Source organism: Carcharhinus amblyrhynchos, chromosome 1, assembly GCF_965287045.1.
Source record: "Carcharhinus amblyrhynchos chromosome 1, sCarAmb.v2.hapA, whole genome shotgun sequence".
Classification (NCBI taxonomy): Eukaryota; Metazoa; Chordata; class Chondrichthyes; order Carcharhiniformes; family Carcharhinidae; genus Carcharhinus; species Carcharhinus amblyrhynchos.
The window spans coordinates 146,392,415-146,419,526 of record NC_137324.1 but is presented as its reverse complement, the minus strand read 5'-3'; the positions used below and the strand labels follow the sequence as shown (position 1 = coordinate 146,419,526).

General features: G+C 44.3%; 1 protein-coding gene across 1 annotated transcript in view; it reads right to left on the bottom strand.

Moving 5' to 3' along the window:
• Positions 1 to 26,532, bottom strand: part of LOC145341565 (uncharacterized) — a 148,932-nt gene extending 122,400 nt beyond the window's left edge. The window contains exons 1-7 of the mRNA XM_080186569.1: positions 26,475 to 26,532; positions 25,315 to 25,542; positions 16,280 to 16,588; positions 15,680 to 15,991; positions 11,744 to 12,049; positions 9,355 to 9,381; positions 1,774 to 2,088 (exon numbers count right to left, since the gene is read on the bottom strand). Of these exons, the coding sequence (XP_080042695.1) occupies positions 1,774 to 2,088; positions 9,355 to 9,381; positions 11,744 to 12,049; positions 15,680 to 15,991; positions 16,280 to 16,588; positions 25,315 to 25,542; positions 26,475 to 26,532 (1,555 nt within the window). The remainder of the gene's footprint in view (positions 1 to 1,773; positions 2,089 to 9,354; positions 9,382 to 11,743; positions 12,050 to 15,679; positions 15,992 to 16,279; positions 16,589 to 25,314; positions 25,543 to 26,474) is intronic.
• Between the last annotated feature and the right edge of the window lie 580 nt (positions 26,533 to 27,112).

Sequence of the window (27,112 nt, the reverse complement as noted above, 5' to 3'; positions counted from 1 at the left end):
GCTGTTCCCCTTCATTGAAGGGTCAGTTACAAGGGGCTGTAAGTTCAAGGTGAGGGGCAGGGAATTTAGGGGGGATGTGACTAAAAACCTTTCTACCCAGAGAATGGTGATTGCCTAGAATCCATTGCCTAGGAGGGTGGTAGAGGTGAATTGCTTCACATTTTAAAAGTACCTAGATGAGCACTTGGCATATCATAACATTCAAAGCTATGGGCCAACTGCTAGTAAATGGGATTAGGTGAGAGATCAAGTGTTTCACATGTCAGTGAGACTGGATGGGTCAAAGAGCCTCTTCTGCATGGTATGATTCTATAATTCTCTATGATTCTTTGATGTCACCATTCTCCATTAACATTATGACTCTGTCTCACCTGGACATTGTCCTGGTATGGCCCCCAAATTACTCCCTTAATTCCAAGGGATTCCGTTTGGAACATTTAAAAATTTGTTTTGGCCAAAGCCAAAAACAGTCAGTCCCATGTTATACACAGTACCTGATATTCAATTCTATTATAATGGAACATGGAGAACTTCAGTCCCTGCATCCACTTCCATTTTTAATGAGTGCCATTCACTAACAATTCCACCATCATAGAGGCAACCATTGTCATGGTGATGCAATTTAATTGCATTGTTCCTGTTCGTAGTTATGGGGCTTTCTACATGGTCCAATACTGGCTTTGCTTTTTTTTCCAAAATATCACACATTTGACTATCCTGTGTCTTTCCCTCAATTGTGGTTTTCCAGAGCACTTGTAATAGCTCATCATCTACAATCTTCTGGAATATTTTCCCTATGAGTCTGAAAGCTGTCTCCTGCCCTTCCTTAATTGCCTGGTGATGCAACTTGGGCTCCACCACTGTAAGGGATTCTGTGATATTTTATCAATACCACTGCTCTCTGTTGAGGGATAGACATTGCATGAGGCCCCAGGACCCTGCTGTCTGACATCCCCTGTAGTTCCTAAGCTCCTTTCTTTGCATTCTCCAATGATAGAACTATCACAATAGCCTTCTTTACATACAAATTGGATGTCAATAATTTTTTTTGGACGATCACATTGTTAATTCCACAGACCAGTCTATCGTGCAAGATGTTATTCAGGGCTGGCCCAAATTCACAGTGCTCTGCCAATTTTTGTAACCTGGTCAGAAATTTGTTGACAGATTCCCCAGGAGTTCTCCTTGCTATGTTAAAGTGGTATCACTGGAGTATTATAATGGCCTTTAATCACAATCCATCAATTCATTAAAGGTTTTGGAGTTAGGGACATCTGAGTAGGTCAGACATCTGGGTACACAGAAGTTCGGCACCTTGCAGACTGTCAACAGGATCACTTTCTGCTTCTCATCCCTCTCAATATCATTAGGTCATAGAATCTCTGCAGTGCAGAAGAAGTCACTTGGTATATCGAGTCTCCATCAGCTTTCCAAAAGAGATCTTACCCAGGCCCACCCCCACCCTATCCCCATACTCCCATGCTTTTAGCCCTCTAACCCTCTTAACCTAACATCATGGGACACCAAGGGGCAATTCAGCATGCCCAATCCACCTAACCTGCACATCTTTGAACTGTGGGAGAAAGTCAGAGCACCCAAAGGAAAGCCATGCAGGCAGGGGGGAGAAAGTGCAAATTCCATAGACAGCAAATGAGTGAGCAAGAGAGTGGGATTATATTGGGTAGGATATGAAAGGATATGGGGAATGAGCAGAAGAGTGGGATGAGGCCAGGCATGATAATAAAAGGTAGTATACTGAGCGTGCCCACTCACCTGAACAGTTTGCTCCAGCATCCTGGCTGTGTGTGCAGTTTTTCTGCCCCCATGGATTGGCAGAGCACAAATCAAAGGCTGGCTCTGTTCCGTTACACCTCACATTATCCAACCAGATGTCTCCAATCCCCTCTCCATAGTAAGCTCCAGTCAGTGCTGACACGGCTGCCCCACAATTCAAGTTCTTGCAGACCACATTCACTGCATTTATATCCCAGCCATTGTCACAAACGGTCCCCCAGACTGAGTTACGATAGACCTCAACTCTCCCAGAGCACATGTTGGTACCGTTCACTAGTCGTATAGGTACTGGACCTGAAATAGAAATGATAACATGTCCTTTGCTTTGTCACTGTTTGTTCAACATCCTGTTATGGGCAGTAATTTCCCTCCATTAAATATCAGGAAGACTGAAGATCAGTCAATCAAGAATCCATCCCTCATGTTGAAGCTGGACAATACTTTTCACAGAATCATTGAAATTTATAGCATTTAAGGAGGCCACTCGCTCCACAAATCTGCAGTTTACAGATTTTGAATGTGCATTCAAATATTCTTTAAACGTGATGAGGGATTCTGCACTACCATCCTTTCAGGCAGCGAGTCCCAGACCCCCACCAGCACTGACTGAAAAAAAATGCTCCTCAATTCTTTATTCCATAAAATGACCTAGGTTTTGTCATTTATTTTAGTCAGATTTCATTTGCCTGCTTAACTTTACAGCCTTGAAAAATTGTCTTCAGCAAAAGGCTAACAAGGTCAAGTTGCCGCTTTGTACTTAGACCATATCTAAAAGTAAGTCATTTTGTGATTTGATGACCTACTACAAAACAATGCAACATACTATTTTATAGTACTAGTGGCTAGTGTAACAGCCAGCAACAGATAATTATTAGAAGGACTTCAATTACTCTGTAATTGAAGAATAAATAATTAATTAGGTGGTTAATGAAAGTCAGATTATACCTATTTCCATTGAACTAAAACAGTTTAAATGTTCATTTGGGATCCAGTAATAAGGCTACAGGCAACCAGATTAAATGTCTAAATTTAGCAAAACATTCCTTTTTTAAAAAAAATGTATCAATTCTTTTCTCAATTACTTTAAATTTATCACGCCGATTATTTGGGTTAGCATTGTTGCCTCACAGTGCCAGGGACACGGGTTTGTTTCTTGGCTCAGGTCATTGTCTGTACATTCTCCCCACATCTGCTTGAGTTTCCTCCAGATGCTCTAGTTTCCTCCCCAGTCTGCAAGACATGCTGGTTAGGTGCATTGGCTATGCTAAATTCTCCCTCAGTGTACCCAAACAGGCGCTGGAATGTGGCAACGAGGGGATTTTCACAGTAATTTTATTGCAGTGTTCATGTAAGCCTACTTGTGACATTAATAAATAAATTAAATTAATAGTTAACTCTCTGGTAATGGAAATGTGCCTTTTCTAGCCTTTCTCTACACCCTAGCTATAACTGTAACACTACATCCTGCACACTCTCCTTTCCTTCTCTATGTACACTATGCTTTGCCTGTATAGTGCACAAGGAACAATCCTTTTCACTGTATACTAATAATTGTGACAATAATAAATCAAATCATTTTCTAGGATCTTTATAATTTCATATGCTTCAATTAAATCACCCTGAGACACATTCATGCCAAAACAAAAACAGCCCCATCACCCTGTTTGATCCTGAGAAGAACTTCCAATCCCAAAAACTCACCATCATCAAACCCACATACACCAGTCACCCCTGCTCCAGCCTCAGCTCATCTGCTACTAAAATCTGGTGTATGTTGTTTGTGATTGGCTTCAGAGACATAGTTGAGCAATAATTGTTTATTGGAAGAATATAACTATTTATAGATACTCAAGACTAGAGATCTTACTTAGTCCAAAGCATGAGCTTTTTGCATCCTGCCTTCCAGTCATGTGACTCTCTCTTATATCATTTGGGTGGTACTGTTTCTCCAGTTCAACACTAACTCTTTCAGTCAAAATCCACACATTTGCTCTTTGTCACATCTAGACTTGACGTTCTTGTGAAGATACTGTGCCTTTAAGAAATGTACTTGTGTCATGTTTCTTGTGAAGGGACTGTTTTATACTACAGCTGATTACGGTGCTGATTGTGTACAGTGGCAGCCCACATGCTGAGCCTGCAGAAGAGTAATTGCTCCTAATTATTGGGGTGTTTGTTTTAATTTGAATTAATGCAGTTTTGTTATTTTTAGGGTTGCCTCCTGGAATTTCAGAACTTTAATTAGACTGCTTGACAAGTAGAGTCATGTGAATGGAGGGAGGCTTACAGGGAGACAAGTAGGTGGTTACCGTTTAAATTTAAAAGAAGCAGCAACTCTTTCTCTCCCTGGAAATTAAAGTCTGGGATCTGCTAGAAAATACCTATCTCTTTCCAGAAGTCTGCAAATGGCAAAAGATGTTTTCTCCCTCTCTCTGTTTGAAAACAGGCCTTTCTCTGAAGGCTGCTGTATGAGAGTCAGAAGATAGGTGTCTCTCTCTCTCTCCGTGTGCAGAGGGGTTAAAAGGCTTAAGGACTGGCAACTCATGTAAGCCTGTGTGTTTTTGCTAAGTGATTCTGATGAGGCGTTTACATCTATCTGGAATATTACTTAAATTGGATGTAATAAAGACAGCTAGCAGTTAAGAATCATACTGTGTCATACTTTAGTACTACACATGGTAAAGATTATGTAATTTTTCCTACATTTAAACTGTATTGTTAAATCAAGTTTGTTTTCATAAAAACTTCCTACTGGGTCAATAGAATCACACCTGGAACAAAGAACAAAGAACAACCCAGCACAGGAAACAGGCCCTTCGGCCCAACGAGCCCGTGCCGCCATTTCAACAAAGCATTTTCCTACACCTACCTTGCCCCGTGTGTATGCAAATGGTACCCCCACTGTAGCCAGATTCAGGGGAGAATAGTGTAGAGTCAATTTGGTACACCAATCAGCCTAAGAGCACATCTTTGGGGTGTGGGAGGAAACCGGAGCGCCCGGAGGAAACCCACGCAACCACAGGGAGAATGCACAAACTCCCACAGACACAGGCCCAAATCCATGTATCTGCACAGCTAGCAGTGATAGTCACTGAGCTGTTGTGGTGCCCGTCTGCTGGTCCAGGATTAAGCACACACAACGACACGAAGTACTAGGCCACTCTCGAAACCTCCAAGAGCAGCCCACGCACGACCCACCATGTGCATGCCCCTCGTTTGACAACAAGGTGGACCGACACCTGTGGATTAAAAGAGACAAAACATTAACATGCAGTATTACATTTCCAGTGTCGTCCCGAGGCTCTGACCCTTTTTAATACCGTCTACTATAACCCTCCATCCCTGTTTCACTCATGTGTCTATCTAAGTAAACCTCAAACAAGTCCAATGTGCCTGCCTCCACCACCTTACTTGGTAGCGCGTTCCATACCCCCACGACCCTCTGCGTGAAAAACCTTCCTCTAGTATCGAAATTATACTTCTCCCCCCTCACCCTTAGATCGTGACCTCTCGTAATAGTTGTCCCCAATCTAGGGAAAAGCCTGCCACTGTTGACTCTGTCTATTCCCTTCATTATTTTATACACCTCTATCAGATCCCCCTTAATCTCCGTCTTTCTAAGGCGAAGAGCCCCAGTTTTCCCAATCTTTCCTCGTAACTCAGTCCTTGCATACCAGGCAACATCCTGGTAAACCTCCTCTGCACTCTCTCCAGGGTCTCCACGTTCTTCCGGTAGTAAGGTGACCAGAACTGGACGCAGTACTCCAAATGCGGTCTAACCAACGTTCTGTACAACTGAAGCATTAGACGGCAGCTCTTATACTCTATACCCCTTCCTATAAAGGCTAGCATTCCGTAAGCTTTCTTCACAACCTTCTCCACCTGTGTTGACACCTTCAGGGACTTGTGCACTAGCACTCCCAGGTCCCTCTGTATTTCTATACTCTTAATCGGTCTACCTTTTATCATGTAACTCCTCCCTGCATTATTCCTTCCAAAATGCATCACCTCACATTTGTCAGGATTAAATTCCATCTGCCACCTATCTGCCCAATATACCAACCTATCTATATCCTGCTGTGTCACCTGACAATCCTCCTCGCTCTCCGCCAATCCTGCCATCTTGGTGTCATCTGCAAACTTGCTGATCACACCACGTACGCCCTCTTCCAAGTCGTTTATATATATTACGAAGAGGAGAGGTCCCAGTACTGAGCCCTGCGGCACACCACTGGTGACTGACCTCCAGCCAGAAAAGGACCCTTCCACTACTACTCTCTGTCTCCTATTGCCCAGCCAGTTTTCAATCCATCTAGCTACCTATCCTTGTATCCCATGTGCCTTAACCTTTTCTACCAGCCTACCGTGAGGGACTTTGTCAAACGCCTTACTGAAATCCATATAGATGACATCAACTGCTCGCCCATCGTCAACCGTTTTTGTCACCTCCTCAGAAAATTCTACCAGATTCGTAAGGCAAGACCTCCCCTGAACAAAGCCATGTTGCGTATCCCTAATCAGATCGCAACGCTCCAAATGCTTATACATCCTATCCCTAAGAATTTTTTCCGATAATTTTCCTACCACCGATGTCAAACTCACTGGTCTATAATTACCAGGGTTAACCCTACTACCCTTTTTAAACAGCGGTACCACATTAGCTACCCTCCAGTCCTCTGGGACCTCACCTGTGTCCAAAGAAGAGACAAAGATTTGCATCAGAGGCCCAGCAATTTCATCTTTCACCTCTCTAAGCAGCCTAGGATAAATACCATCAGGCCCCAGAGCTTTATCCGTTTTTATGCTATCTAAAAACCCTAGCACTTCCTCCCTCGTAATGGATATTTCCTTCAAATGATCTGCAGCTCCCTCCAAGACATTACACGACACCAAACCCCTCTCCTTCGTGAATACCAATGCAAAGTATTCATTCAGGATCTCCCCCATTCCCTCAGACTCGATGCATAGCTCCCCTCCTTTGTCCCTAAGAGGACCAATTTTCCCTCTAACCACTCTCTTGCTCCTAATATAAGAGTAAAATGCCTTTGGATTTTCCTTAATCCTATCAGCCAAAGCCATTTCATGCCCTCTTTTTGCCCTTCTAACTCCCCTTTTAAGCTCCTTCCTACTCTCTCTATATTCCTCCAGCGCTCTCTCCGTTCCCAGTTGTTTCGACCTAACATATGCCTCTCTCTTCTTCCTGGCCAAGTCTTCAATACCCCCTGTAATCCACGGCTCTCTAATCCTGCCTTTCCCATCCTTTCTCTTTGCCGGCACATGCCTTTCCTGCAACATTATCAGTTTGCCCTTGAAAGCCTCCTATTTACCAACCGTGGATTTGCCAGCTAACAACCCCTCCCAATCAGTGTGCTTCAGCTCCCTCCTAATCCGGCTATAGCTCACCTTCCCCCAGTTCAGCACCCTCCCCTTCGGACGGCACTCATCCCTGTCCATTTTTATCCTAAAGTAGACAGACTTGTGGTCACTGTTAGCCACATGTTCGCCTACCTCAACCTCAACCACCTGCCCCGGCTCATTACCCAACACTAAATCCAGTATAGCCCCCTCCCTAGTCGGGCTAGTTACATACTGCTCCAAGGACCCTTCCAGCACACATTTTACAAACTCCTCCCCATCTGTACCTCCAGCTCTAGGCACCTTCCAATCCACTCCAGGAAGATTAAAGTTACCCACTACAACGACCTTATTCTTTCTGCACCTATCTAAAATGCCTCTGCAAATACCTTCCTCCACTGACCTCGGACTGTTGGGTGGCCGATAGTATAAGAACATAAGAAATAGGAGCAGGAGTAGGCCATCTAGCCCTTCGAGCCTGCCCCGCCATTCAATAAGATCATGGCTGATCTGTCGTACCCCTAGCATCATAATCTCTCCCTTTTTATTCCTCAACTCCACCCACAGCAACTCAATCCCTAACTCCTCCATTTTATCCTCCCTCTGCACTGCTGTGATGTGCTCCAGGAGTGAAACGTCTTATGCTCACACTAATACCAAAATCAAAAATAGTTAGGGTATAGCCTAACTTAAGAGTTTCTGATTTGGTCCCTAAAACTCTCCTGTTCAGACTCCTACCCTCTGAAACAGCTATCCAAGCTCTGCTATTCCATGTTCTAACACACATCAAATACCCCTGTGCTCAGTGACCAATTAGCTCCTATCCAACAACTTTTCACTTCCAAAATTCTCACCTTTCTATTCAAAGCCCTCCATAATTCTAAGGCCCCTGTATCTGAAACCTCCTTCAAGTCTACAAATTTCTATTAGCCTCACTACCCTTTCTATTTCCGTAATCTTCTTCAACTCTACAATTCTCAGCCTTGTTTTCAAATTCCCCCATGGCCCTCACCCTTCACCCCTCCCCATGCCTGTAGCTTCCTACAGCCCTACTATTATTTTCTTCAAATCTCACCATGGCCTTCAACACCTGCTCCCCATCTCTGTAGCCTCCAAACCTATGCTTCTTTGCTTTCACGATCTTCATGGACCTGATTCCCTTCCTAGCTCTTTGCCCTTTTCCAAACTCACAATCCTTCAAGATCTCGACACTCTTCCAAATTGGGCTTCTTGCGTATTTCTGATTCTAATTGCTCTACCAACAGCTGCTGGGCTTTCAGCTTGTACCAAACCTGACCATTACTTCCCTCAACTACTTCTCTACCTCACTCCCTTCTTTTCACAGTGCTCTTTGAAATCTGCCATTTTGTCAAGTTTTTGTTCAACTGCCCTAATGTCCTCATTTATCTCCGGGTCAAATTTTGTTTGAAAATCTCTACTGTGAATTGCCTTGGGACATATTACCATAGTAAAGGTGTATAAGAGTAATATATTCTTCTTGTTAATTTCACTGCCCATACCATCTGCACATGCCAGGATCAAACCACAATCCAATTCAACTGACCTAATCTCATCCCATTGCCTTGTAAGTGTCCCAAACTAATTCCTGCACCCATTCTTTCCTCATAGGCCAATCTCAATCCCAAACTAATCCCATGTGCCATCCTTTCCCCATATGCCTATATGAGTCCCAAACTGTTCCCACAGTCCAATGCTGTTCCCATAGATCTGTATCAATACCAAACTATTTCACTGTACAGCTGTCTACCCAACGCCTGTATAAATCACAATCTAAGTTTACCACCCCGCACCCTGCTATAGACATGTTGGCTCGGCACTAAAGGCTTGTGGTCTTGGCAAATATCTCTCAAAGATACAAGACAATATAACATGAACAAGAACAAGTGTTGTACTTGCCTGAGCAGGTAACCCCAGCATCCTCCTTATGTGAGCAGTTATTCACCCCCCAAGGGTTGGCAGAGCACTGATCGAGGGTGGGTTCTGTACCATTACACCTCACATCATCTAACCAGATGTCCCCAGTCCCCTCTCCATAATAAGCTCCAGTCTGTGCTGACAGGGCTGACCCACAATTTAACACTCTGCAGACCACACTTGCTGCATTTACATCCCAGTCATTATCACAGACTGTCCCCCAGGCAGAGTTATGATAGACCTCAACTCTTCCAGAACACATGCTGTTACCATTTACCAGCCGTATGGGTACTGGACCTGGAAAAGAGAAAGGGACAAGGTTCAACATTTCTGGGATTACCTGCACTTCCATTGGGCTCCATGTCTGGATTTTCCACAAGGCTTCAAGACTCATGAAGTTTGTTTGAACTTGAATTTCAGGTTGGGCCGTGGTTGGAAAATTGGGGATACATCACATTATACTATTATCAAAAAAGTAAAAACAGGGCACAGATTCACTGCATGTTAGTAAGGGCAGCAAGAGGTCAGAAAAGATTGATGAAGAACAGCGATTACTGGGTATTACCAAGGGAAGATTACTCAGAGGGTGGTGGGTGAGTGAAATTGGCTGCCATCGGTGGTGGTGGAAGAGGACTCGTTGGGGTCTTTTAAGAGACTTCTGGATGAGTACATGGGATTTAATGGGATTGAGGGTTATAGGTAGGCCTAGTAGGTAGGGATATGATCAGCGCAACTTGTGGGCCGAAGGGCCTGTTTATGCTGTAGTTTTCTATGTTCTATGTTCTATTACGATCATTGGAGAGTGTAATTAGACTGGGTGGGATAATATAGGGTGCAAGGTGTGAGCGGGAAAGTAGTATTAAACTCAGTGGGATGTTAAAGGATATGGGGAATGATCAGGAAAGTAACATTGAGGAGGATGAGTTAAAAGTATGAGCAGAAGAGTTGGATTCAAGTGGGTGGGATATTAAAGGTATAAAGAACGACATCATAAAACATGATTAGATTGGGTGGGGTATTAATGAGTACAGGGAGCAAGGGAAGAGTGGTATCAGTCTAGATAGGATACTGAAGATACATGCAAGTAGGAAAGCGAGGCTTGACTAGGTAGGATCTTATAGGTTATGGGAAGTGAGCAGACCAAGGTATTGAAATCATGGGCCTTGTGTTTCTGCTGCTTCCAGGTCTCTGTTATCTCACCCAATTCCTGCCTTTAGCCCTTCCCCCAACATCCTTGGGTCCCCAGGATTGGGAACTGTAGGCACAGTGGGGTTGAACAATTTTATGCAAGTAGAAGTCTGCGAGGTAAGTAAGTAAGGAATTTGGCACACACTACTGCTTGACCAATGAGTGCTTTTGTTCATAGCAACAGCAATCATTGACCAATTAGCCGATCAACTGGGATGGTCAATGAGTCGGATTGGCTGCCTTAGACGCTGGCCATCCTGATTGACAGGTTACATGGTCTTTGAGTTGGGCTCCCCTCGAGGCACAAGCCCTGGTAATTAGAACCCCCTTCCCTGGGCCCAGGGAGTGAGTAGAGAATAGCATGCTATGTGAGCCCACCAACCTGAACAAGTCACTCCAGCATCCTGGCTATGTGTGCAGTTCTTCACCACCCCAGGGCTGACAAGGCACTGATCAAGGGCAGGCTCCGTCCCAAGACACTTCGTAATCCAGATGTCACCAGTACCCTCTCCATAGAATGCTCCAGTCCTTGCTGAAAGGGCTGTCCCACAATTTAACACTCTGCAGATCACACTCACTGCATTAATATCCCAGCCATTGTCGCAAACAGTTCCCCAGGCAGAGTTACGATAGATCTCGACTCTCCCGGAGCACATGTTGTTACCGTTCACCAATCGTACGGGTACCGGACCTGGAATAGGGATGGAAATACAGTCTGGTTTGTCACATTGTTTGTCCAATTTCCAGTTTTGAATGAATAGAAATTGCCTTCAACTAAATGTCCTGAAGACCGCCACAAACTCAGTTCCTTGGCCCTGACTTCTTTCCTAGGCTGCATTTTAGGAGGTGGAGGACAATCAGACAAAGTTTTAAAAGCTTGCCCTCCAACAATAAAACACGAGCAGGGGCATGTATAAGCTGAGGACCAGGATTCAACCTCTCAGTAGGAAGATGAGGGTGGCACAGCAGTACAGTGGTTAGAACTGTTGCCTCACTGCGCCAGGGACTGGTGTTCAATTCTGGCCTCAGGTGGCTATCTGTATGAAGTTTGCACATTCTCCCTGTGTCTGCATGGGTTTCCTTTGGGTGTTCCGGTTTCCTCCCACAGTCCAAAGATGTGCGGGTTAGGTTGATTGGCCATGCTAAATTGTCCCTTAGTGTTAGGGGGATGAACAGGGTGAATGTGTGAGGTTGCAGGGATAGTGCCTGGATTGGATTGTTATTGGTGTGGGCTTGATGGGCCAAATGATCTCTTTCTGTTCTATAGGGATTCTATGCACCCCCCCTTCTAAGATTCTATGCCCTCCCCACCCCCAAGTGATGTTCGCCAAACTGATTGGTCAGACAATTTGCACACCCGCACTATCTTCTAGCCTTTGGGTGGAAATATGTATAGTTCAGGAATCTCTGCCATTATAGAACTATATTGTGAAAAAAATAACAGATTCAATGAAGGGGTAACTCCACTTACCTGAGCAGATCACTCCAGCATCCTTCCTGTGTGTGCAATAAGGTGGGTTGGAAGAGCACTGAGCGAGAGCAGGCTCCGTCCCCTTACACCTCACATTATCCAACAAGACGTCATCACTCCCCTCACCAAAGTAAGCTCCTTTTGTTGCTGACAGGGCTGTCCCACAGTTCAACATTCTGCAAACCACGTTCGCATCGTTGACATCCCAGCCATTGTCACAGACCGTTCCCCAGGTGGATTTATGGTAGACTTCAACTCTCCCAGAACACATGTTGGTACCATCCACTAGTCGTATGGGCACTGGTCCTGGAATGGAGAAGGGAACATTGGACAATATGATTAAACTGGGTTGAAATAATCTATAGAAAGCTGTCAATTTTAAAATGAACTTAAAAACGTTGAGAGAATTGTAGGCATTCATGGTAATTTGACTGGAGACTTAGGTTAATGCTCTGGGTAGACAGTTTCAAATCCATCATCACAGTTGGTGGAATTTAAATTCAATTAATTAATTATTCTGGAATTAAATATCAATCTCAATTGTGATGACAATGAAACAATCAGATTGTTATTACAAGACATTGTTGCAGGAATTCCTCATGTTATTTGCAGAGATGTAGCTATCTTCAGCTACTTCTTCGGCAACCTTCCTTGATCATAGCATCAGAAGTGGGGATGATCACTGACAAATGCATAACATTCAGCATCATTCATAAATCCTTAGGTGCTGATGTAGTTCACCTCAACAACTTTCAGGCTTGAACAAGTGGCAAGTAACATTTGTGCCATTCAAATGTCGCACAATGACAATCTCCAATAAGAAACAATCTAACCACGTTTCTTTCACATACAACGACAAAACCATTGCTGAATCTCCCACAATCAACATCTTGGTGTGATCAAAAACATCACTTGGACTAGCCATATAAATACTGTGGCTACAAGAGCAGTTCAGAGACTGGGAATTTTGCAGCAAGTGACTCATCACCCATCTCCCCAAAGTCTGTCCACCACCTACAAGTCAGGAGAATGATAGAATACACTCCACTTGCCCGGATGAGTGCAACTCTAACAATACTCAAGAATCTTGACCCCCATCCAACACAAAGGAGGCTGCTTGATCAGCTCCCCATGCACCACCTTTAGAATTCATTCCCCCCACCAGTTGCAGCAAGATGTGTTGCAGCAAATCACCGAGCCTCCTGTAACACCATCTTCCAAACCCATAACTTCTACCATCTAGTAGGATAGCAGACCTATGGGAACATCACAACATACAAGTTCTCATCCATGTCATCCACTATCTTGCTCTGGCACTATGTTGCCTTTCCTTTATCTTTGCTGAGTCAAATCCTTTCCTAACAGCACTATTGGTATATCTACACCAAAACGATTCCAGCAGATCAAGGCTGTGGGCCTCCTTCTCTAGGGCAATTAGGGTGATGAGAAACAAATGCCAGTGATGATCAGGTCAAGAAAAAAAGATGTGCATTTAAATCACACTTTCGCTGGACATAGCGAAGTACTTTACAGCCAATGAGGTGTACAAGAAATCCAGATATGATCTACGGAGATCCATTAAAGATGCCAAACAATCAAGATAGAGGCCCAAGCTAGCCACACAAACTCTCATCGACTATGGCAAAGTGTACAAGACACAACAGGCTAAAGATGAAGGCATGTACAATCGCTGGCAACAATGCACCCTCACTGGTGCATTCTATACTAGTTTTGAGCAAGAGGTAAGCGAAAGCATGCCCTCCATCCTGGAAGGCCCTCCATCCTGGAAGCCTCAGCTGAACCCATATCTGACATCAGAGCAGCCTTCTCAAAAGCCAACCCACAAAAAGCAATTGCCCAGATGGGGTACCCGTACGAGCACTCAGATCTGCGGACCAGCAGGGAGGAGTATTCGCAGGCATCTGTAACCTCTCTTTACACCAATCTGAGGTCCCTATCTGCTTCAAGAAGATGACCTTCATCCCAGTACCAAAGAAAAGCCGAGCAGCATGCCTTAATGACTATCATCCAATGGCTCTGACATCCAACCTTATGAAGAGCTTTGAAAGGTTAGTCATGGCACAAGTCAATTCCAGCCTCTCAGTTTGCCTGGATCCACTGCAGCTCACCTATCGCCACAACAAGCACCATTTCCCTGGCCCTACACTCAACCCTGGAACACCTGGATAACAAAGACATCTATGCCAGACTCTATTTATTGACTACAGCTCAGCCTTCAACAGGTTCATGGTGTAGAGTGATGCCAACAGTGTGGGGTCAATTCCTGTACTGGCTAAGGTTATTCATAAAAGCCTGCCTTCTCAATCTTTCACCTCGCCTGAAGTGTGGTGACCCTCAGATTAAATCACCACCAGTCAGCTCTCTCCTTCAAAGAGTGAAGCAGTCTATGGTCATCTGAGGCTATGGCAACGTTACCTTTATTTACAAATAGCAATGACTAAGTAATTTGCTTTTTGTGACATTGATTGTTGATACATATTGTTCAGAAATTGCATCAAGGAATACTTTTACAAAATTGTGTCAGGTTTCTGTTTCTATGTACCAGAGCAAACAATTTAATGTCTTGTCCAAAAGTCTGGATCTTGAACATTAATTCTTATTCAATACTGCACTGAGGAACCAGCCACTCTTTTCATGCTCATGCTCTGCAGTAGAAATTGATCTCAGAACCTTTCTGATTCAAAGAGAACTGTATGAACAACAGAATTAGAAGTTTCCAGATGTAACATCTGGTACGATAAGACCAAGGTAACAGTTGATGTGATATCTACAATGACGTTTTTATCTATTCATGGGATATGGGCATCACGGACAGGGAGAGCTTTGATTGTCCAACCTGAATTACCCATGTGAAGTGGTTAGTGAACTGCCCTCTTGGATTGCTGCAGTCCATGTGGTGCAAGCACACCCACAGTGCTGTTAGGGAGTGAATTCCAGGAATCTGACCCAGCAGTACCACAAGAACAGCCAATATATTTCCAAGTCTCTGTAAAATTTCAACTGTTCCTGAACACAAGTCAGGTCTTTGTCATATTCTGAGAGGCTTTGGATTAGAAAAAGCTGCAATACAACATTTACGTTGTGAACAGATATCACTGCATACAGAAAGCTGTCATCACACTGAATTCATTGGCTCTGATAGCCATCCCATAATATTGTTTTAGAACTCTCCCACTCGATCAATCAGTGCCTCGTTTCAATAATTCTAATATCCCTTCTATGACGGTATATCTAAAACTCTAAATTCCCATTTTATCAATCTTCACTGCCCCCTTTCCCTAGAGTTGGGTGTCTGATTTTATATTTACTTGAACTGGCACACATGCAAATCTGCACACCTAGACACACAAGCACTCCTACACATGAGCACACCTATAGACACTTGGTAATGCTGCCATGTTTCTGATGTCTTTTTCTTCCAGGTGACAGAAGTCGCAGGTTTCAAAAGCACTGTTAAAGGTGACTTAGAAACCAGCAGATGGCACACATTGCTACCACTGTGCATTGCTGACAGAAGGACAGAATATTTAAACTGGACAAGAGGTGCCAATTAAGAAAGTTGCTCTGTCCTGGAGAGGGAAATAGAGAAGAGATGAGGGCCTCAGAGAGATTTAAACTGGAGGTGAAACATTAATTAACTGGAGTAGATTACAGACATAGGAAGGGTATAAGAGTCCTGGGGGGATTTGAACATGAAGTTGAAGATTATTGGCTGAAGAAGGTTACAGAGATAAGGAAGAGCAAGAGTCATGGGTAATTTGAACAGAACTAGGAGAATTTGAAAATTGAGGTACTTTTGAACCTAAAGCTAATGTAGGTCAGTGAGTACAGGGTCGAGTGAGAAAGGGAATTGATGGGAGATGTGCACAACACCAATTTGCTTGATTATAAGTGCAGTGAAAGCTGCTGACTTACCTGAGCAGGTGACCCCAGCATGCTTACACTGGGCACTGCGGTTAGCACCGAGGGGATTGGAAATGCATTGATCCAGGGAGCGCTCCATCCCCTTACAGCTGACACCAGTAAGCAGGACCTCCCTATCTGTCTGGCCGTGGTAAGTCTCAGATATCGACTCAGCCTTCCCACACTTCAGCTGCTGACAGACAACGTTTCCATCGATGAGATCCCAACCATCATCACAGACTGCCCCCCAGGTGGATTGGTAAAGGATCTCCACTCTCCCTGAGCATATGTTACTCCCATTCGTCAGTCTGACAGGGAAAGATCCTGTCAAGGAAGAAACAAGATTGGATCAATCTCCTGCTATGGCTTTAATCTCCTCAATCCATTAAGAAACAGGAAGAGGCCTTTCTGCTCTTTGAGACTTTCACACAGGAAAAGGAAGAAGCTTAGTCCCTTGAACCTGTTACACAGGAACTGCAGGAGCTGATTGATTGCAGCCTCTTGATTCATCAGTTAACTCAAGATGACCAGAGGGTGGAGCATGGGCCATTCCTGAATCCTCTGAGCCAGAATGTTGCAAACATTTCAGCAGCATGCCTCGTCACTACTAACCTGAGCAAATAACTCCAGCATCCTGGCTGTGCGTGCAGTTGGTGATATTCCTCTGATCTGTTGGGCATTCACTGATGGCGGCCTCAGTCCCAATACACTCCACATTATCCAGCCAGATAGGATCTACTCCTGGGGCAAAGCTAGTGTTCACAGACACAACAACCCCACAATTCAGCTGCCTGCAGACAACCGAGCCGTCCACCATGTCCCAGTTATGATTGCAAATGGTGCCCCAGGAGGAATTCTGATAAACTTCAACTCTTCCCGAGCACAAGTCAGGACCTCCTCGCAGTCTGGGGGGCAATGGACCTGGAAAAAGAATAAGATGATGCGTACATTGTGAAAAGATGCCCCAACATACAGATAGCTGAAACCACAACCAGTTCATAGACACTAATAAAACCCTGTACTGCCTGTCCAGAACTCCATCTGGCCATTCTATCAATCATTGCACCCTTTTATAGAGAACACCCAGGTCTGCTCAGAATTTTGCAGGCAGAATGCATATGGTGGGGGCCTAAAAACACACCCAAAAGACAGATCTGAAACTCTGATTTAAGTTGTTTTAACTTGGTTCAGTACTTAGACAGAAAATGTAAACTCGCCCCCAAAGTGCTCATTTAGCACCTCAACTGTGCACTTTACCTTGATGTGGGAAGACCTTTGTTAGTCTTAAGAAGCTCGGCTCTCCTTTCAACACTGTTTTACTACTTATGAGATTTGAGGATTCTTTTTATGTTGGCCTATAATCCTAAGGATTCCAATGGTACACTGCACACCTGCAGATACACAATCACACAACCACAATTGCACAACCGTAAGCATGCTGACACACAAGCACACCTACAAACACACTGTTGGTGGGATATCCCAGATAACCAGTACTGTCAAGAAAACTGACAAGACTTATAAAGTCAGCATTTCTGTAAAAAGACATAACTTTATTAAACCAATGGCTGCCAGGAGACCATCAAAAAGGGTTAATCAGCTCTGACACGGGCAGCACGGTGGCACAGTGGTTAGCACTGCTGTTTCACAGCGCCAGGGATCTTGGTTCAAAGCAAAAAGAGGGTTTGAAAAGAGACTGGCAGCCAACATAAAAAGAATCCTCAAATCTCATAAGTAGTAAAACAGTGTTGAAAGGAGAGCCGAGCATATTAAGACTAACAAAGGTCTTCCCACATCAAGGTAAAGTGCACAGTTGAGGTGCTAAGTGAACACTTTGAGGGCGAGTTTATCATTTTCTGTCTAAGTACTGAACCAAGTTAAAACAACTTAAATTAGAGTTTCAGATCTGTCTTTTGGGTGCGTTTTTAGGCCCCCACCATATGCATTCTGCCTGCAAAATTCTGAGCAAACCTGTTGATCGCTGCAGAAGCCTGTAAGAGGTACTGCACATGTGCAGGCCTCTGATGATGCACATGTGTATTAGCAATGCAACATCACAGGCCTAGTGCAGCAGCCTGTAGTATCCCCCCCTTCAATCGTGGGGGCCCATGGCCCAAAATACAGCCCCAATCGATCATCCCCGACCCCTCCCCCCATCGCCCAGACCGCTCATGGACCTGTACCCCCTCCCCCCGTCGATTGCAGTTCATGAAGCACATTGTATCCTGAGTTTTATATAAGGCCATACAGTACAAGAGCAAGGAGGTTATGTTGAATTATAGAAGTCACTAGTACGGCCTCAGCTGGAGTATCACATCTACTTCTGGGCACCACACATTAGGCATTATGTGAAGGCATTAGAGAGTGTGCAGAAAACACTTCCGAGAATTATTCCAGGGATGAGGAATTTCAGTTACAAAGAGAGACTGAAGAACATAGAACATAGAACATAGAACACTACAGCACAAACAGGCCCTTCGGCCCACGAGTTGCGCCGATCACATCAACACCTACCAACCTACAGACCTATCTATAACCCTCAATCTCATTAAACCTCATATACTCATCCAGAAGTCTTTTAAAAGACCCCAGCGAGTTCGCCTCCACCACCACTGACGGCAGCCGATTCCACTCACTCACCACCCTCTGAGTGAAAAACTTACCCCTAACATCACTTCTGAACTTCCCTCCCTGCACCTTAAATCTGTGTCCTCTCGTAGCGACCATTTCAACCCGGGGAAATAGCCTCTGAGAGTCCACCCTATCTATTCCTCTCAACATTTTATAAACCTCTATCAGGTCGCCTCTCAACCTTCGTCTCTCCAGGGAAAAGAGTCCCAGCTCCCTCAACCTAACTTCATAAGGCATGCCTCCCAGTCCAGGCAACATCCTTGTAAATCTCCTCTGTACCCTTTCAATAGCTTCTACATCTTTCCTGTAGTGAGGCGACCAGAACTGCGCACAATACTCTAAATGAGGCCTGACAAGGGTCTGATAAAGTTGCAGCATTACCTCCCGATTCCTAAACTCAGTCCCTCGATTAATGAAGGCCAGTACACCATACGCCTTCTTGACCACCTCCTCCACCTGCAAGGCCGATTTAAGAGTCCTGTGGACCCGGACCCCAAGATCCTTCTGCTCATCAACACTACTACAAAGAATTTAGGACTTTTTTCCTTAGAGAAAAAAGGGTTGAGAGGCGATTTGATAGAGGTATTCATGAGAGGTCTGGTCAGAGTAGATAGATATTTGCTGCTTCTTTCAAGAGGTAGCTGCATGACATCACTAGAAAGGAAGATGGTATATGATCCAGTTTTAGTTTCACTTTTGCCTGTGACAACTCTGGTGCTGATCTCTTTCAGCTTTCCACCTTTGTATAAATGTTGCTTAGTCTAAGTAAATGAACTCACAGTGGGCCCGATTTTACCATTTTCATTCTAAGTGCTGAATCTGGGCGTAATGCAGATCCGACTTAGAAATCTGCTTTCAGGCGCCCCTCATGCTCAGTCTGAAAAAAACATTTCCAGTCCCATTTGCACTGTGGGCGAGGTTAGCGCGGCCAAAACGATCAGTGCTCTGAACTGCGCATGCACAGTTAGAAAAAAATTTGAAAAAGCGCGCCCATGTCAGATTGTTCCCAGGCTGCAGAAAGCAGAGAAAGCAGGAACGATGGTGCACACACACATCACTGTCCCCCATATCCACCCCCCCCAACTACCCACACACATTGTGTCATCTTTATCCACCCCACCCCCGCCACTACCCTAACTGATCGCCACCCCTGCCACCCCCACCCACCGATTGGTGCCAGAGTGGCTGCGGACCCCCCTGCTCCCCCGCCAGAGAGCCATCTGACTCCCACCGGAGATCCATCTGCCCCCCACCAACCAGTGAGCGATTGCCCACCCCCCCACCACCCCCACACACAGTGCAGAGGGGAGCCATTTAGCTTCGACAACCATCCCAATCCAGGCCCTGTAAACCCCACATATTTACCCTGCTAATCTCCCTAATGCTAAGTGGCAACTTAGCATGGCCATTCAACCTAACCCACACATTTTTGGAGTGTGGGCGGAAGCCGGAGCACCCAGAGGAAACCCTCGCAGACGAGGTGGAGAATCTGTAAACTCCACGCAGACAGTGACCCGAGGCTGGAATTGAATCCGGATCCCTGCCACTGTGAGGCAGCAGTGCTAACCACTGTGCCACCAAATTATTGGAATTTGAGGACAGAACCTTCTGGCTCTTCACACTGGCAGGATCCTCCGGTCCCACCGACAGCACACCCCTGCCTCAGGTTGCTCAGTGGCGTGGGATAAATTCCTGTTGACAATGGCAGGACCCAAAATTCCTGCCGTCAGCCAATGGTGGGCCATGACAAAACACATGGCATGTTGATCAGTGTGATGGGGAAAAAAATCATAAAGATGGATACCTGACATAAAATAGTTCCCCGGCACATGAAGGGTTAAAAGACATTAAGCAGGCACTGACTTTTAATGCAGATAACTATTTGAAATTCAAATATAGAGGACAGACAATTATTTGAATTAAACATACAGGGAACAAATACTGCAGGAAGCCAGGCACCTTAAAAGATAAAAATAGTCCTGGGACAATGGAGTCTGATAGAGAGATTAGCCACAAATGGGAACGGGAATACATAAATGCAGGAAAACCAAATACTGTATGAATAGACCGAAACTAAGTAATTGATAAAGAAATGTATTCATTCATGGAACAATGCGATATTGAAATGTTCATGCCTGTATCTGTCTATAACAATGTGTTAAATGATTGTTCACCTACTTGATTACAACGATGTGTTAATGTTGTCCAGTCCACCTATTGTGTAAAGGGTACAAAGATGGACTGCTCCTATTGTATCATTGAGAGAAGATAGCTGCCCAGCACTGCGGAGTGCCAGTGCCTTTTCTTCACAAAACTTTGTTAAATGAAATTGTATTGTTGCACCCCTAGTCTGACTCCGAAGTGGTAATTTCCCACAACACTCAGTAAATCCCATATCCTGAACGTTTGAATTCAGAGTAAGATATATTGCTGTTTTGCCTTCAAAATGTATTACAATCATTATTAAATTGTTTGATATATTGTGTTGAGGGCAATAATGTAACAAGGCAGCAGAGATAAGGACATGCAGAATGTGTTAGCTGTGGTGTCTGAAATAGTGACAGCAACCATAAATACAACATTGTAGACAATTGGAAAAGTCACAAAATCCTGGGCTGGAAGATTTAGGACCAAATTTCTTTCTTACAAATTTTGTTTCCCAGGGTTTTTCCCTTCCTTTAACGATTTTTTGTCAAGGAAAAGAATGCAAGTCTACTGCATTAATGGACTTCTGCCACTTCTGAGCTCTGTGGATACAGTATTGGATTTTTAGCATCTTGCATATAGTGAATTCCACCCACAAGGTCTTTTTAGTGGGAAAACACAAGACACATAATGGGTTTGCAGTCTTGCAGTTCTGATTTGGATCTGCATTTACAGTACATTGCCAATATAAAACTGCTTTTTGTGTCAACTATCGTTCCAATAAATTCCACTTTCGGAATCGGATCCTACCATTCCGAGAAATTTCACATTCAATTTATCACTCTCAGACTACTGATTCTCGAGTCTGACTTTTGAATTTGGTCCAAAATCTTCCAGCCATTTTCAGTGTTGTCCCAGGCTTTTTTGGCTTCCCTATTGTCCATAACGTCATACTTGTGATCGTTATTATTACTCCTAACACCACTACTAACACATTATGCACATCTACTTCGCTGCCACAATGTTACTTTATTGCTCTTAATACAATGTATCAAATGATGTAATAATGATTGGTGGCACTAAATGAAAGGTTCTTTCTTAAAGAATAATAAGATTCAAGAGATCTGTTGCTGACCTGCTCCAAAAGCTGTACCATGTTGGTTTGCATCACTACCTTTTATGATATATACTAAAATATTCACATATGGTGGCCACAGAGCAGGTCAGAAGCCAGGAAAACTGTGGTGAGTAAATCATCTCTTCTCTCCTGAAAGCCTATCCATCATCTACAAAGCATAAGTCATGAGAGTGATGGAATACGCTCCAATTGCCTGGATGAGTGCAGCTCCAAAAATACTCAAAAAACTCAATACCATCCAGGACAAAGCAGCCCGCTTGATTGGTATGCAAACATTCACTCCTTCCCCAACCGACAAAAAAAATGACAGTTGTGTGTATCATCTAGATGTACTGCAGCAACTCATCAAGGCTCCTGAGACAGCACTTTTGAAATCATGCAGTCATCTAGAAGGACAGGAACAGCAGTTACATGGGAACACCATCACCTGGAGGTTCCCCTCCAAGTCTTTCACTATCCTAGTTTGGAAATATATCGCTGTTCCTTCACTGTCATTGAGTCAAAATCCCAGAACTTCCTCCATAACAGCACTGTAGGTGTGCCTACACCTCAGGTTTCTGCAATGGTTCAAGAAGACCTGGCGATGATCTTTGCGTCTTCGATGGAGACGGGAGAGATTCCGGAGGTTTGGAGGATTGTGGATGTGGTTCCTATTTTCAAGAAAGGGAACAGGGATAGCCCGGGAAATTACCGACCGGTGAGTCTAACCTCAGTGGTTGGTAAGTTGATGGAGAGGATTCTGAGGGACAGGAATTATGAGCATTTAGAGAAGTTTAGTATGATCAGAAATAGTCAGCTCGGCTTTGTCAAGGGCAGGTTGTGCCTTACGAGCCTAGTTGAGTTCTTTGAGCATGTGACTAACACACTGACGAAGGAAGAGCGGTGGATACGGTTTACATGGACTTCAGCAAGGCTTTTGATAAGGTCCCCCATGCAAGACTTCTTGAGAAGGTGACAGGGCATGGCATCCAAGGGGCTTTGGCCTTGTGGATCCAGAACTGGCTTGCCTGCAGAAGGCAGAGAGTGGTTGTGGATGAGTCTTTTTCTGCATGGAGGTCGGTCACCAGTGGAGTGCCCCAGAGATCCGTTCTAGGACCCTTGCTGTTTGTCATTTTCATAAATGACCTGGATGAGGAAGTGGAGGGATGGGTTAGTAAGTTCGCCGATGACATAGATAGGATGCAAGACTGGGCGGAGAAGTAGCAGATGGACTTCAGCACGGATAAATGTGTAGTGGTCCATTTTCGCAGGTCCAATGGGATGAAGGAATACAATATCAAGGGTAGGAGTCTTAGCAGTGTTGAGGAGTAGAAGGACCTTGCGGTCCAGGTCCATAGGACTCTTAAATCGGCCTCGCAGGTGGAGGATGTGATCAAGAAGGCGTATGGTGTGCTAGCCTTCATTAATCGAGGGATTGAGTTTCGGAGTCGGGAGGTAATGCTGCAACTTTATAAGACCCTTGTCAGGCCCCACTTGGAGTACTGTGCACGGTTCTGGTCGCCTCACTACAGGAAGGATGTGGAAGCTATTGAGAGGGTGCAGAGGAGATTTACAAGGATGTTGCCTGGATTGGAAGGCATGCCTTATGAAGTTAGGTTGAGGGAGCTAGGTCTCTTCTCCCTGGAGAGACGAAGGTTGAGAGGCGACCTGATAGAGGTTTATAAAATGTTGAGAGGTACAGATAGGGTGGATTCTCGGAGGCTATTTCCCAGAGCGGAAATGGTCGCTACGAGAGAACACAAGTTTAAGGTGCTGGGGAGCAGGTACAGAGGAGATGTTAGGGGTAAGTTTTTCACTCAGAGGGTGGTGAGTGAGTGGAATTGGCTGCTATCGGTGGTAGTAGAGGTGAAATCGCTGGGGTTTTTTAAAAGACTTCTGGATGAGTACATGGGATTTAATGGGATTGGGAGTTATAGATAGTTCTATGGCCTGGTAGGTATGGATATGATCGGCACAACTTGTGGGCCGAAGGGCCTGTTTGTGCTGTAGTGTTCTATGTTTTATGTTCGATGTTAAGACAGTTCACCGCCTCTTTCTCATGGGCAACTAGGGACGCGTGATAAATGCTGGCCTAGCCAGTTATACCAACATCCCATAAATTGAGTTAAAAAATATATTCAGCACTACATTAAAGCACTATCATAGCACAACCCTGACTGATTTATCTCCCTCTCCCTCTCTCTCTAACCAAAGGGTCACAAGACAGTCATCAGGAGCAGCAGCCTTGGTTGATTTGCATTCATATCTAGCAAAGGAGTTACCAATGCCCAATAACAGCCCCCTTACTGTCTATCCTGGCTGGAATTATGGAACTCAGCCATGGGTGGGGATTGAACCTGAACCATTTCAATTCTGTGTGCATGTAAGGCCCTGTACCACAATAAGCAAATTTGACCAACTCAGCACAGACCTGGAGTCATTCCCTCATACTGCCTACTCCTCTTAGTTTCTATATGATTTTATCCAATGCTATCTGACTGTGATATAGTCATAGATGTTTACAGGATGGAAACAGGCCCTTCGACCCAACTTGTCCATGCCACCCTTTTTTTTAAACCCCTAAGCTAATCCCAATTGCCTGCATTTGGCCCATATCCCTCTATATCCATCGTATCTATGTTACTATCTAAATGCTTTTTAAAAGACAAAATTGTACCCGCCTCTCCTATTACCTCTGGCAACTTGTTCCAGACACTCACCACCCTCTGTGTGAAAAAATTGCCCCTCTGGGCAGTTCCGTATCTCTCCCCTCTCACGTTAAACCAATGCCCTCTAGTTTTAGACTGCCCTACCTTTGGGAAAAGATATTGACTGTGTACCTTGTCTATGAACCTCATTATTTTATGACCTCTCTAAGGTTACCCCCTCAGCCTCCTATGCTTCAGAGAAAAAAGTCCCAGTCTTTCCAGTCTCTCTTTATAACTCAATCCATCAAGTGCTCGTAGCATTCTAGTAAATCTTTTCTGCACTCTTTCTAGTTTAATAATATAATAGGATGACCAGAACTGTATACAGTATTCCAATTTCAACAAGACATTCCAACTCCTGTATTCAGTGTTCTGACCGATGAAACCAAGCATGCCAAATGCCTTCTTCATCACTCTGTCCACCAGTGATTCCACTTTCAAGCAGCGATGAACATGTATCCCTCTTTGTTCTGTAACTCTCCCCACTGCCCTACCATTAACTGAGTAAGTCCTGCCCTGGTTCTATCTACCAAAATGCATCACTTCGCATTTATCTAAATTAAACTCCATCTGCCATTCGTCAGCCCACTGGCCCAATTGATTAAGATCCCTTGCAGTTGGAGATAACTTTCTTCACTGTCCACTATGCTACCAATCTTAGTGTCATCTGCAAACTTACTAACCATGCTTCCTATATTCTCGTCCAAAACATTAATATAAATGACAAATAACAGTGGACCCTGCACTGATCCCTGAGGCACACCGCTGGTTACAGGCCTCCAGTTTGAAAAAACAACCCTCTACAACCATCCTCTGACTTCTGTCAAGAAGCCAATTTTGTATCCATTTAGATACTTCACCCTGGATCCTGTGACATTTAACCTTATGCAGCAACTTACCATGTGATACCTTGCAGTATCTTGAGAGTATTAATTATCAATGGGTTAGAACACTGTTACCTGAACATTGAACTCCTGCATCCTCGCTGTGCTGACAGTTATTCACGCCCCAGGGTGCTGCAATGCATTGATCAAGCCTTGACTCACTCCCATCACACAGCACTTCATTTAACCAGATTGGACCACTGCCCTGCCCAAAGGATGCTCCAGTAGTAGCCCGAATTGCCCTCCCACAGTTGAGCTGTCGACACACCACGTGTGCATCATATAAGTCCCAGTAATCGCTGCAAACTGTTCCCCAAACAGAGTCGTGAAAAATCGCCACTCTCCCGCCACAGATGTTGTCTCCATCTTTCAATGTCACCAATTCTGCTCCTGGAACAGAACAAACAAAAATAACTCTTCATTTTCCACACTCCAATGTCATACTAAGTACCTGCATTCTCAGCTCTGAGTCAGAAGGCCACAGTTTCAAGTCCAGCGGTTCCCAAATTGTGAGTCCTGACCCCGATAAGGTCACAGGATAAGCAATTGGGATTTGAAGCCCTCAAACAGCAATGGCAACTGTTGAGGGAGACTCTGTTGGGAAAGCGCTGGGACCAGTTCTGAGGCCCCATAATGTGTGTATTTGTTTTTCTTTTTGGTCTGGTCTGTTTTATTGTTAGTGGAGGGCAAGAAATGAGCTCTACAAAGGCAGCATGAGTCCTTGCCGTGAGCACACCTCGTTATTTTTCTCTGACCCTTGGTTTGCTGGGAGCGAATGAGGGGAGAGTACCTTCAAGAGCATGCACAAATGACAGGGCCACATCAAATAATGTGAATCCAGATTGGAAAATTAATGAGTGGGGGAGGAATGGGGCAGCAACTGGAGGATTTGGCTGAGGGTGAGGTAGGAAGGAGCCCCAGTGCAGAAAATTCCAGTACACCTCATTGGCATGGTGTTTCTCTAATCTGGAACTAAACATTTTGGCAATTAAATTTGCATTTGGCACTGTTAACATTTAAAGAAGAAATCTGAACATAAACAGGCAGCAATTAACTGACAGAACTACACCACAAGTTTTCACATTTTTAAACAAAAACAAACCTTATCATATATCAAAAAAGATTAAAGTAAATACACTTAACAACGCTACAGCATATCAAGACTTATTCTGTAAACTCAATTTAGCTTTTCACTTAGATGTAAGGGTTCCTTTACCTTACGAAACCTAAAGTTCATTCACTTTTGCTTAGGATCAACCAAAAGTAATGCTACAGCCCTCCCGAATTTACTTCACTTCTCCTTAGTACTCCCGCAAACCCACCTATATCGAATTCTATGAGATGTTCATTCATTAGCTTTTTCGCTACACAATTCTCCATCTTTCCCTTGACCACCCTATTGGATCCTTCTTCAGGTTGCTGGCATATCAACAATTGTCTTCCCACACCTTTCCAGGCTAACTCTGCTAGCTGCTTTCTGTCATAATGCTCTGTGAGTTACACAACCCTCAGACGAAAACATTACCCTAATCTTTGTCCTAAAAGGACAACTCTGAATTTTAAAATAATGTCTCCTGGTTCTGGACTCACCCACAAGTGGAAACATCATTTCAATATCCACCGTGTCAATACTGCTCGGGATCTTACATACTTCAGGCAAGTTACCCTCAACTATTCAAGACACCAATGGAAACATGCCCAGCCTGTCTACCCCCTCCTTGTAAGATAACCTGCTCATTCCAGGTATCAATCCAGTAAACCTCCTTTGAATCGCCTCCAACACATTTACAGCCTTCCATAAGTGAGAAGGCCAAAACTGCATGCAGTCTTCGTGATGCATCTCATCAGTGCCCTGCATAACTGATGCATAATATTCTCACTTTTATGTTCAATTCTTCTCGTAATAAAGGATAACATTCCATTCACCTTTTTGGTTATATGCTGTACCTGCACTACTAAC